The sequence below is a fragment of the Serinus canaria genome, chromosome 3 (genome assembly GCF_022539315.1).
Source record: "Serinus canaria isolate serCan28SL12 chromosome 3, serCan2020, whole genome shotgun sequence".
NCBI lineage: Eukaryota > Metazoa > Chordata > Aves > Passeriformes > Fringillidae > Serinus > Serinus canaria.
This window is the reverse complement of record NC_066316.1, coordinates 19,662,223-19,675,015: the sequence shown is the minus strand read 5'-3', so window position 1 is coordinate 19,675,015 and position 12,793 is coordinate 19,662,223. Positions and strand designations below refer to the sequence as shown.

General features: G+C 44.0%; 1 protein-coding gene across 1 annotated transcript in view; it reads left to right on the top strand.

The window, feature by feature from the left end:
* Positions 1-12,793, top strand: part of TGFB2 (transforming growth factor beta 2) — a 60,565-nt gene that overhangs the window by 26,545 nt on the left and 21,227 nt on the right. The window contains exon 2 of the mRNA XM_009096394.4: positions 11,051-11,214. Within this exon, the coding sequence (XP_009094642.1) occupies positions 11,051-11,214 (164 nt within the window). The remainder of the gene's footprint in view (positions 1-11,050; positions 11,215-12,793) is intronic.

Sequence of the window (12,793 nt, the reverse complement as noted above, 5' to 3'; positions counted from 1 at the left end):
ATGAGCAATCTCTGCAGAAGGTGGATGCTCATTTTCACCTCTCTCACAAGGAGTGTGAGCTGCCAAGGTCACCGACAGCAGAGACAGGAAAGCGATTACCTACTCCTGCTCGGGGGAGGCCTTTCAAAACACAGGCTGGGTAGGCTGGGAAAGCAGTAACAAAAGTCACATTCCAAATGTGAGCTGCATGAAGGGTTTGGTCCTGTAGGCTCTCCTCAGTCTGAGGAGCATCATGAGGATTCAACCTGTGCTCCCTCGCTGCTGCGGGCTCTGAGGCGGGAAATCTTTTAAGCACGTGGCTGCATAAAAAGCTCGTGGGGTGACTTTGAGAAGATTCTGTTTAGAAGGAAGCCTGTGCCTGTGCTCTTTCTCTGAAGCAGAGTGGTGGGCTTCTTGCCCCGTTACTGTGCTAAATATTCAAACTAGTTTTGCCACTTAGATCACTTACATTGAATTCCTGCTGATCGAATCGCCCTGCAGGTGCATAAGAAGAGAAATAAAACATTGAAATTGAGATCAAGAGAAGTGATATTTGGATTATTCTGTCCTAAGATAGAGAGGCACATAAACACAGCAGCTTAAACTGAATTGTGAAATAGCCTGAGAATGTCTTTTTGCTGCCATTTCCTTGATTTCAACACTACTGAGTTTGTCATGTATGACGGCTTTGTGGTTGTTGTGACACTGTTGGAGAAAATTGGATTTGGGAAAAGTTTTCTTAGTTCTTTAAATAATTCAGAATGTTTTCCAGTTCTGTTTTTTTCTCTCCAGTGCAGCTTTGTTCTGCAGCAGTACATTTTTTGTAAAGTAGATTTTTGTATAGTTGCATTGCCCTGGCATAATATAATCCTTCGGACATATCCAAGAGATTTCCTGCCATCCCTGTGGATTTCGTAACAAAGCTTGTGATTAGGAGCCCTTCTACGCAGAAGATTAAAATGGAGATGGCATTCACAGGCTTAAAAGGCAGCTCAAGTCATCCAGCACTAAAGGTGCAGGTCAGAGCCTGTGAGGAGCATGTTTGCTGTCAGAGTGCAGCAGCCTGATTTTACAGACAGACAGACAGACAGTGGGTGACCACAGCTCGCCTTAAAGGAGATACTGAGTCCATCTCCTTAGAGAGGTTAGCCTTGTAAACCCTGTGCTTCTGTCCAAGGCTCAGGCTTAAACACAGTCTGCCTCACTGGAGCTGCTTTCAGGGGGTCCCCAAAAGACCACCCTGGTCCCCAGCTCCGGGGGCACCTGACTGGGCTGGCCCTGTAGGACCAGTGTCCCATGGCTCTTGCGAGCAGCCTGACCCTGTGGGCTGGTTGACTTCTCTGCCTTGGGCACTGCTGAGGGAGTGCAGCTTTCTTACCTTACCATGGATGGCAGGTCCCCCAGGGCTGCAGGATGCTGCTGCCTGTGGCCTCATGCCTGTGGAAATCCTGGAGCTGAGAGGAGGGAGAGGTGCAGAGTGTGCAGAGCTGCGTGCAGGCATGCCAGGCTCCCCTCATAGGCTGACAGGGAAGATAGAATTATAACAGAAATAATTTTCTGTGTGAATTTGAGGGATTCAATAAAATTATGTCTGAGCAAAGCATATTTTTAAATATAGTTCATTAGTAAAATGGAACAGTAGTAACATGGTGAAGCTAGTTTGAATCCTGCTGGATAGGCTGTGAGTGCAAGTGAAATTCATCAGAAGGGTGCCAGGAAGAGGAAGGATTTAAAAAAATAATAAACATAAATAGACTTTCTCAAACACACACACATAAATTTAACCTTACACCTAATCTGCCATTGAGAAGGTAAAATGTTTTTCTGAGATAAAAATTATCCAGGATGACTTGGGTTTGGGGTGGAGTTTGGAGCACTGGTTGCTGCTGGGGGATTTCAGGCACTGCAGTCAGCATCCCAATGTCTGTGTAAAGCAGTGGGATACACAGCAGTGCAGCTGGACTTGTGATCACGTCTGCTTCTTCAGCCTGCCAACAGAGAGGTCTCTTGTTACAGAAGGTACCACCTTGGTAGCATGCAAGCAGAAGACACTTGGGAAATGGAAGAGAAGAAAGGTTTCTGTTACAGGGAAGCCTGTTGGTCAGTCCTGTGAGCTGCAGAGGGTTGGTTTGCTCTGTTTTCACTTGCTGAGGTCATTGCAGCCATAAAACCTCAGCTGAACTGTGCCAGCAAGTCAAGTCTTACTCTGCCTGTGAGAACGGTCTGTGTTCCCTGGTGAGCTTTTTCTTTTTGCCCCACCTTTTTTTTTTTTTTTTAAGATGAGATAGGCAATTGTAATTGCAATTCTTCCTTATGATTCCTAGCTGAAAGAGGAGCAGTCTTTCATGGAGAGAGATGAAAGACACTAGGAGTATTTTTCTTACATTCCAGTGTAAGTAGAATAGCGAAGTACATACCTGAGACATTTCCAAACACAACACACATCTATTTACATATTTGATTTCAGTGGTGATACATGATAACCTGGGATTTCATTCAAAGGATCATGATGGGGATTTGAAAGGAGCTCTTCTTCCCTGAATGTTCACAAAATAACTGCTGAAAGCTGAAGGGCCTTTTGTTGGCAGATTAATTCACAGAGAGGCTGGAGACAGTTTCCTTGTGCTGAAAATCTTCTCTGTGCTTGCAGTTGCAGGGGTAAATTCCTGGCTCTTTTGAAAGTGTTGGGAATGTTTGGTCAGTGACTTCACTGGGAGCAAAACTTTACTCAGGTTTTGGAGAGGCTTTGGCATCTTCGTAAGTTGTTCTAATGCCTGTTGACAGACACAGCAGCTTTCCTGTTAGCTTGCCATGCACCTTCCCTGCAGAAAAGGTTCAGCTTCTCCTGGAATGATCATGGGCTTGCTGTGCTGGCACCCAGCATAGGAGTGAGGGACACATCTAAAGATGTGTTTTTCTGTCTCACTATGAAAATTGCAGTGTTGCATACACATCTGTGAGATTAGAGGGGGGTTTATGTGGTGAGAGAGCGAGTGGTTTTGCTGTACCTTTACCCCATATGTTTTAACCTGCCGCAAGATTAAGACTTCTTTGTTGAGAAACAAAGATAGCAGGAGGGTTTGTGTTTACATTCCCTCTCTGGCTGCTTTGCATGAAAGGTGATGTGTAAAGAGGACTTTGAGAAGAGGAGAATTGAGGTCAGACCTTTCAGACTTCCTAAAATGCCTGGAGGTTTATATATGTGAAAGATGGTCTGGAATGGAAAACTCAGCATTTGCTGCTCTCCAAAATAATCCCAAGTAATTAAGTTACCCCAATTAAGCATTGCTCAAATGGCTCAAAATTTAGACCTGAGAACAGTGCTCATGTGATGTTTCAGTGTTGTTCTCATTACCCAGCCCCTGGGTTTCAGCATGGACGAGGGAAAACAAGCCAACAGCCTGGAAAGGTTTCAAGGCAGGCAGAGAGAGGAGAGTCTAGAGAGTTCACATGGTGGAATTTCTCATCAGGAAGTTCCCATTCAAGCAGTCATAAAGGCAGGGGCAGAAAGTGTCGAGCCCTGTGCAGGTGCTCTCATGTGAGGTGCTGGTTACCCGTTCCCATCTACTCTAGCTTTTGCAAATAGGGAAAGGAAATACCAGGCCTGGGACAGTACTATGTGTGCTACATGGTGTCCAGAGGGGTCTGTCCACTAGGAGGGATTCCATGATTCCATGCTCCTTTTTAAGATATAGGAGTGTTTGGGAGTGGTCACACCAAATGTGCCTGGGTTGGAGTTGTGGGTTTGTGTTCCTGAGAGGGACCAGACAGTTCCCCCTTTCATCTTAGCCAGAGGTTTCAGTGATTTCAACAAGTTTTTGATCCTCCTCCACCTTCAGAAGTTTGGATCCAGGCAGTTGATTTGAGAGGCTCAGTGTTTATTCAGATTCTTCTGGAAGTTAATGCTCAGAGAATTTTGTTTTATAGAAGTGGTCTTCTGGGCAGCCTTTGCTTTCTTCACAGTTGGGGAAGTAAAGTGAACTTTCCTAAAGGAATTCGTTCAACAGGACCCACTCTCAGAACAGGAGACTTTGTAAAGGACCAGGATTGTGTCTTGTCGTTGCCTCAGGACTGCTGGTAGAGCAGTTACAAGTTTTTTTGCAAACTCTGTGTTGGTTTACCTTATCATACATCTGAAGATATAAACTCATACCTGCAGTCTCTAGCCCTTAGTTCCAGGTATCTTCCTGTGTGTTGCACAGGTGTCACCTTTTTGCTCCACACATCCCACACAAACAACTGATTTCCTCCAAAGTAAATTGTGTAGCTTGTCTGGTAGGACTTTGTATGTTTTCCTTAAGTATTTTTCTCCCACTGCTGGAACACATTCAGATTTTCTAATCTTCCCTGCAGTGAGCAGTGATGGGGGACAGGTGTTTTTCTGTGGCAGGCTGCACCCACCTGAACTCTCCCTCCCCTTGCAGCAGGAGTGTGTGAGGCAGCAGTACCTCCCTGTCATTCAAGGATTCTGGAGACTTTGTCTGATGCTTTTGGTCATCTCAGATAAAACAGAATGCTCCTGCAGCTTTTCTCTTTGGCATTAAATTTGACTCTCCTTTGCCTTTTGGGGGATGGAATAGCTGGGAACATTTTCCAAAAGGGATCCATCTGGGGCATCTGCTGTGGCCCAGACTCTTGGTGTTGCGCCTCGTAGGAGGTAAACAAATGTGTGTGATGTTGGCCTGGTTCCCTTATGGAACTCATAAGAGAGGGAGGAGAGAACAAGCCATCACTGATCGTTCAGGATAGATATTTTCTCTTCCTTCCTTCTGGCTGGTGTGAGTAGTATGGACTTTTTCATACTAAGTGCTGTTTTGAACTGAGTGTACAAAGACTAGTAGCTTGAAAATAATTGTGAAAGTGTGGCAGAGAGAAAAGGTCCAGTGGAAAAAAGGATCTCAGTGAGGGCTTTCTGGCAGATAAGATTCACTTAAATCAGACAATTCAGTGATATAGCTGAAAATTACAGTTCTTCTTACAGTGGTCTGCATACCCAATTAACAGCCAAAGCAGTCAGTTTCAGCTACAGCATTTAAACACAGTTGAGGTTAAACTTGCAACACTATTTGACCCAGCCCAGGGAAAACAACTACAAACAACAACAAAAAAAAGTGTTGAATTGTTACAGCCTTAAAACAGCAAAACAGCAATTGTAGCTTTTCTAGGCAAGGTTTGTTGCCCAATGTCAGACTCACATCCAGCTCCAATGTGCTAACAGGGATGAAGTGACAGAAATTAAGGGAGCATGTAATAAGATGCCCTTCTCTTTGCATCTTTATGGTGACCCACAAAGCCAGGACTTAAACCTGTTTTGTACAAGAATTCTATCCAGCAGCTTTGCTACCACTAACAATTACTTGAGTTTATTTTGCTTCTTGTCTTTGTGAGAACTTGAAACCTAAACTTAAACTTAATCCTGTGATTCTTCAGGGGATAATTACAATGTCTCAGAATCCTTACTATGCCAGTTGCATTTTGACCCAAAGACAACTGCAGGATGTTTTTCACCATGACGGAATTTAAAGTACAAAAGACAGTTGTGTAAAAGTGTTGTCAGAGTCCATGGAACTCCAGAGCAGTAGGAGAACCTTAAGGGAATGAGTTACTCGGGTAACTGGAAACCTGGCTACCAGATCTGTTTGCTGTTGAAGTCACTGCTTTGGCTCTTCATCTTTTAATTCAGGCTTGGTGAAGCAATGAGGAAGTAGCAGAAGAACCAGAAGGCTCTTGTCAGATTTTAAGTAAGGAGCACATCATTTCATAAATGTGTCCTCCAAAAATTCCCTCTTTGCCTCATTGTGCCTATTTTTCAACCTGGTATGTTCTGGGGTTGTTTACTTTTCATATATTGTCATAGATCTTAAATGTGTTTCAGAAGAGGAATAGCAAGTGGTTCAGCTGTGAAAAATGTGTCACAAATTCTGGTCATTAGGTAGTTACTCTTTCTCAACCTACTGTGTTCCCAGTGGGTTTTTTCTTGACTTTCAGTGCACCGTCCCTCCTCAGTAGCAAATGGTTGATGACAGATAAAGGCAATACCTCAGAGACAACTTGGTAGATAAAAACTGGAATATTGGAGTAAGTCTCTTACACTACTTTTGCGCTGTCTGACTTCCAGGCTCTTGCAGCAAGCGATGCCTGAGGAAAAATGGGACGAGTGTTCCATCCAAGAGTGCTGATCAACTAATGGATGTGCTCATAGCTTAATGTCATAGTGAGACAGAGGCTCAGAGCTAATGGGAAAGTGATGTATGACTGATTTACCCTTGAGGGCCAGTCCCAATTCCTGGATATGATCTGTGGCTTCCATTATTTGGTCCCCTTTGATTGCAGAGAGGCAGTTTCCAGCGGGATTTTGCAGCCATATCAGGGTCAGGACAGGTCAGCAGAGTGATTATTATGGGCTTTGGGAGTCCAGATGCATTAAACAAGCTTCTGATTTCTTGGAGAGATTTTCCCTGGAAAAGAGGAGAGGATTTGTGACTGAAGTGTGCCTGACAGGAAGGATGGGATCCTGCTGGAAAGATGTGCTGTCACAGCTGACAAGATGTTCGTGCTTCCAGCGCATGCTGCTTCACTTACCGTGTCTGCATGTCTTTGGAGGCAGCCTGACCCAGCTCCTGGCAGGGACCCCAAAGCTGAGCAGGGAGAGAAATTCACACAGAGGGAGAGACGATGTCACGTTATGCTGCTTCTTAGGAAAAAAACCCATTGAATTTGCTATCAGTGAGCTGAAATCTAAACAGCCTAAATGGTTCTAATAGTTGGAGAGGTTAGGGAAGCTTGCCAGAGCATGGAAAGCATAACAACTGCATTTAATAACAATCAAGCTACTCTTATAAATATTTGCATGTGCTGCTTCAAAGCCTACTACACGGTCATTCATGTACTGCAGTTAGAAAGATGAGGAGGGGGAGAAAAAGGAGAGTGAGAAGAAAAGGGCACTCCGTGTTTTGTAGCTGCCATAATAAAGAATGGGCAAAGCACCAGAAAGAAAAGAAAAAGGAAAAGAAACCCTCCAAAGTTTAATAAACACAAAAGGGAATAAAAATAAATCTTTGGAGCATTTATTACAAGCCCTTGATGGAAGGATTAGATTGAAGCTCTCAGCCTTTCCAGTGTGGGTGTATGTGTGAAGGCGGCCTGTCTGGCCTCTTCCAACGAGAAAAGTAAAGTTGTTTACATTTCCTGACTTGGGCTGTGCATGTAATTGATTTCTTTCTGTTTCAATAGCAAAAATGAAAATTCAGAGGGGAAAAAAAAGCCTCATTTGGATACAATTGAATTTAGGTCTGTTTCCTCGCCAGAGCGAAAGCTCAGCTCTCAGAAGAGCTGTGTCAAACAGAGTGTTTTGTTTCTCCTGAAATGTCAGGACATGCAGTACTTGTGAGGAAAGCTGTGGAAATGCAGGGCTCAGTTCATCAAACGCAACTGCGCAAGGCAGAAGTGCCATCCTTTTATGCAGGTTATTCCTGGTTTGGGGAATATCTTCAGTGTGAAACAAACTTCCTATCCCTGCTTTCAGTTTCAGGGTGCTTGACTGCACCTTGCTCTCCTCCCAGGTGCTCCTGGGGGCCTGTGTGCTGTGTGGATGGTTGGTCAGAGAATGTGTCCAGTCTCTCCCATTGACAGTGTTCCAGCTTGGAGCAGCCCTGCAGTCTGTGTTGGGATGGGTCTCCTGCACCCCTCCCATCGGTGTTTTTCTGCTTTGTCAGAGCAGGGCTGCTTTTTGTCCAGGCTGCTGGCACAGAAGCCTGGAGGATGCTGGATATTGAACAAAGTCTGAAAGAGGCACAGAAACCACAGTGTCCTTGTGCACTTAATCACTCACATACCAGAGTACATTTTAACCTGGCAGTTCGGACTGTCCCGTGTAAAGCAGCTGATGAAGTTTCAGCTTGTTCAAGAAAAAAAAAAAAAAAAGACAAAAAGAAAAAGAGTAAACGTGTGATGCTCGGTGTTTAGCAGCATAAAGGGAGGAGGAGGATGGATGCTGCCTTCAGCTTCTCCAGCTGTGTTGTGTAACTCATCTCAACTGTGGTGATTGTGATTGTGATTATTACAGCTGGAAGTCTTCAGGTTTTTTTGAGGGTTGATTTAATGACTAATTTAAAAATGATAAAAACGAAACCTTTCATTGCGTTTACTGTTCTCTCTCCCACCAAAACAAAAGACATCTATGTTTACAAGAAATATGTTGATTTAATTCCACTCATTAATAGAATACTTCAGGAGTCTAGTCTGCAGCAGGGTAACTGTGACTGCAGACTAGCTTGGTCAGTCGCCCTGGTGTCTGCTGGAGTCATGGGGCCAAAACCAGAGGGCAGTGCAGAGGTAGTCAACTGGATCTGAACTGAAAAACTGTCAGGTTGAGGTGGAGTCACAAAGAGAGATGAATTGCAGCATCTGAGATCACTTAAAAGCCAATCCAAAAGCCTGTAGACTCCATGGGGTTCTTAGCATCCCTTTAAAGAGAGTTGCAAGTCTCATTTCTTAGTCTTCATGTTGATTAATTTTCACATACACCCCAGTTGTGCAGGCAGCCATACCTTCTTTTTTTCATCTGTCCGTGAATAATGCCTTTTCCTCAGGTGACTTCCTGTGGATACTGTCATGAATGATAAAGAAATCAAATTTCTTATGTGAAGTTTTATATATAAAGATGTAAAACTATCTTACAAGAGAGATGAAATTTCTGTGAGACAAGAATTCCTGCTAACTCACAGACGGTGTCCCATGCCTGCCTTCCAGTGGAAGGTAAATAGTTGTTTGCAATGTATACAAATGCACATATGCCAACAAAACAGGCACACTGATAGAGTATTCATTCTCTGTCTTCCTTATATGTGAAGGAGAGAAAAAAATATAAATGCAGGAATGGCTCAGGAATATCCACTCAGATACATATTCAGAGTTTTGCAATATACAGTATCTAAAACAAAGAAACTGGAAAGAAGGCCTACAAATATAGCACAAGAAGGTTCTAGGAATAAGAGGCTAAATATAAACCAAGCTGACAGTTAAATAGGGCTTTTCAATCTAAAATAAAGTCAAGATGGACAGGGTTTGTCTGTGCCAGGGCAAGTGAATGGCTGCTAGTTTGGCTTGTCCACAGTGAATGAAATGGCAGGTTGATGCCTCTAACAAATGACAGGGAAGGACAACTTACAACTCATCCTGGAAGCATCAATCTTGTATATACATATTATTATGCCAAATTATATTCCTAGTAGGATTAGGTTTGGCTGAAAAGCAAGTAGTAGTCTTGGAGTTTCCTACAGCAGGAAAAATAAACTGAAGATACCATTTCTCTCCTAAAGGAGGATGTAATCTCCGAACCAAGTAGCTTTTATAAGAATTTGCAAAATATATCAAGGTTATAGTGGCATACAGTTAAGTGTTTCTCAGAATCCCTTCCTTTGGTATTTTGAGAGACTCTGGCACTGATGTGTTGCTGATGGGAGAGAGGAGCAGCTTTGGTGTAGGGGTAATTTGCATCTTGAGTTTGCCTTTGAGTTCTCACTGTGAGATTGTGGCAATTTCCTGTCAATGAGCATGGAGCATGGTAGCCAGGAATAGTGATTATGATGCCTGGGGGGTTATTTCCAAGCACTGCAGATGTGAAAATCTAAGAACCTTTTTTTTTTTTTTTTAATTAAATGGAATCATTAGAAAGTCTGGAGTTTCCTCTTCATAGTTGTACCTACCTGTTTGATCATACTGAGGGTCTGCTTTGGGAAGTACTCTTTCAGAGGATTTTTTTGAAGTGCTTTGGGAACTTGTCATCTCTCACTTCTAATGCATCTACAGTTGAGGCTGAGATTATTTCTTTAACATCAAAGATTTTCTCGTAGCTACATTTATTAAATAGTCAGTTTGAACTTCCTTAAAGAGCTACAACAGGTGGGTTATTAAACATGTAACTGTGAGAACACCTGTGCTTCCTCAGCCGAAAATGCCTCCCCAGCCCCCAAATACAATTTTCCTTTTTCTTTGTTTTTCTAATTTATCCACTTCAGTTTTCACACTGTGAAAAAAGAAGAAACTGTTCCCTTCATTTGAACTGAGATTTTTATCAGGCCTTGAAGTAATTCCATCTCTTCTCTGGGGAGTGTGACTTTGTCTCCTTCCACTCTCTTCCCCTGTCTCTTCTCCAGCGAGTTTGGCTGTCAGGCAGGAGTGCTGCAGGCAAACCTCTCCTGGTGCTGCTGCTCTGGACAGTATGAAAGAGCTTCAGATGATGACTTGAACCCCTTAGGGTTACCTGCTTTTGCAAAACTGCCTTGCTGCTTACCCTTAGTCAGGCTTTACCACCGGGAAGGAGAAACACTGTTTTGAAACCTAAACGGAGTCAGTCTGACACTGCTGCTGAAGACTTGAGCCCGTGTTTAGGGGTTTTCTTTCTGCTTTTACCAAATTTATAGTAAGGGGTGTTATGTTTATGGCTTTTACTACTTCCAAGGGGTCAAAATTCATGTAATCCTGTTCATACTGTCTACTTGCCTTTTTCCCTTGTTTTTCCTTCCTCTTTTCTCCCAGCCCTCATCACTATAATTAGAATGGCTATTTTGTTCCAAAAATATCCTTTAATAACTAGGTATGGAATAAAATCTGAAGCTGGCTAATTCATACTCCATATTCTGAGGGGAAGTGGGTTTCAGAAAGCATATAGATCAGATGAGCTGCTGTTATTTGTTGTCTTAGCAGATCCCTGTGAACTCTCTGTAAGCCTGAAGGCATTTACCGTGTACCAACTGCTATGTTTTTTCCTGAGCTCATAAGTATTCAGGATTTTCCACCAGTAGGTTGAAAGAGGGGAGGTTTAAATGCATGACCTGAAGTGGAGTTGAAAGTAGTTGTTAATCTCTGTTAATATGGCAGTCTTATAAAAAACACGTGGGGTAGATTTTCTTAATTTTTAATAAATTGTTAATAGTACTGAATTGACCATTGGAAACTGAACCACACTTGAGGTATTTCCCTGTCTGAGGCTGTCTTGTATTAAAATGTTTGAAGGAGCAGTATATTTGATCAGCAAGAAAAGGAATAAAATCCCACTGCTTTCTTGCAGACGCCATCCCGCCGAGCTATTACAGCCTTTATTTCCGAATCGTCCGGTTCGACGTGTCGGCGATGGAGAAGAACGCCTCCAACCTGGTGAAGGCTGAGTTCAGGGTCTTCCGCCTGCAGAACACCAAGGCCCGTGTCTCGGAGCAGAGGATAGAGCTCTACCAGGTATGGAGGCACCTCCCTCCCGCGCCTCAGCTCTCCGCCTTGCTGCTGCCAGCCCATCCAGCCGGCAGAGCTAACCTGGGACGAGCAGTCGGGTTCCCTCTCTGCAGAGCAGCCACGTACTTCAGTGCCTTCCCTAGGAAGGGCTTCACTTGGAATCATGCAAAGCTGAAATGTGCAAACTTTTTCTAGCAGTTAAGCCTCAGGACTCCAGAGTTTTAAGCCAGCAGTGTGCCCAGGTGCCCAGAGGGCCAGTGACATCTTGGCTTGTATCAGCAATAGTGTGGCCAGCAGGACCAGGACGGTGATTTTCTCTCTCTATTCAGCCCTGGTGAGCTCGCATCTCAAATCCTGTGTCCAGTTTTGGGCCCCCCCACTGCAGGAAAGACATTGAGGTGCTGGAACATGTCCAGAGAAGGGCAACAAAGCTGGGCAAGGGTTTAGAGAGGGAGTCTTATGAGGAGTGGCTGGGGGATCTGCGGGTGTTTAGCCAGGAGAAAAGGAGGCTCAGGGGTGACCTTATCACTCACTCTACAACTCCCTGAAAGGAAGGAGGGTGTAGCCAGGTGGAGATTGGCTTCTCCTGTGCAACCAGCAACAGGACAAGACGAAAAGGTCTTGAGCTGCAGCATGGGAGATTTTGGGTTGGACATCAGGAAGAATTTCTTCGCTGAAAGGGTGGTCAGGTATTGGAACAGGCTGCCCAGGGAGGTGTTGGAGTCACCATCCCTGGAAGAGTTCAAGAAATGACTGGACATGGCATTTAGTGCCATGGTCCAGTTGACATGGTGGTGTTTGGTCAAAGGTTGGACTCCATGATCTTGGAGGTCTCTTCCAACCTTAGTGATTCTGTGTTTCACAGCATATTAAAAAAAGTGAGAGAACAAGACATCAAAAATTATTCCCAGGATCTCTGTCTCCCAACACCTGACCTGAACTGTAGTTTACATAGAGGTCAAATTCCTCTCTCTGGCCCGTGTTCAGGAGAAGCTTTTTAAGACTTCCTTGTAGAAATGGAATTAAAACTGAATTGCAGAGCTAAGGAGTTTCAAACCTGGCTTCTCTAGAGTAGTCTGGGGTTTTAGGCAAGGAGTGGACACTTCAGGGATTGTGGAGTGAGTAAGAAAATGCCCCATGACTCACTCCTGAGTGTTGACAAGATTTATGTCATTTAATCTTTAAGGACTTTGGAGGCTTTAACCTCATTTAAGACAGAGTCTGTGCATTTGTGCAAATACTGTCTAGAGCATATTTCATCTAAAGCATAGGTCTCTTCACTGAGAAACACAGCAACTGAAAGAGGCCCAGCTCCCAGAAGTTTTATACTGCATAAAACTTGCAGTTGTTCCAGCAGCCTGTGACATGTTCTGCTGAAAACCCTGATGGATAGAATACCACCTTGTAAAAGTGTGTGGAGACCTTCTTTAGCTCTGTTCTTGCTGCCTGCATTAGCTGTGCTTGGGCACTGCCCTGGGCTTGCACCTCTGTGGGGTCCAGGTTGGATCCAGTGGGTGCAAATTTGAGTCTTCTCCCTCACTGTGAATGTTCAGCTTTTCCTGCCTGGTCTGGTCAAGTGGAAGCC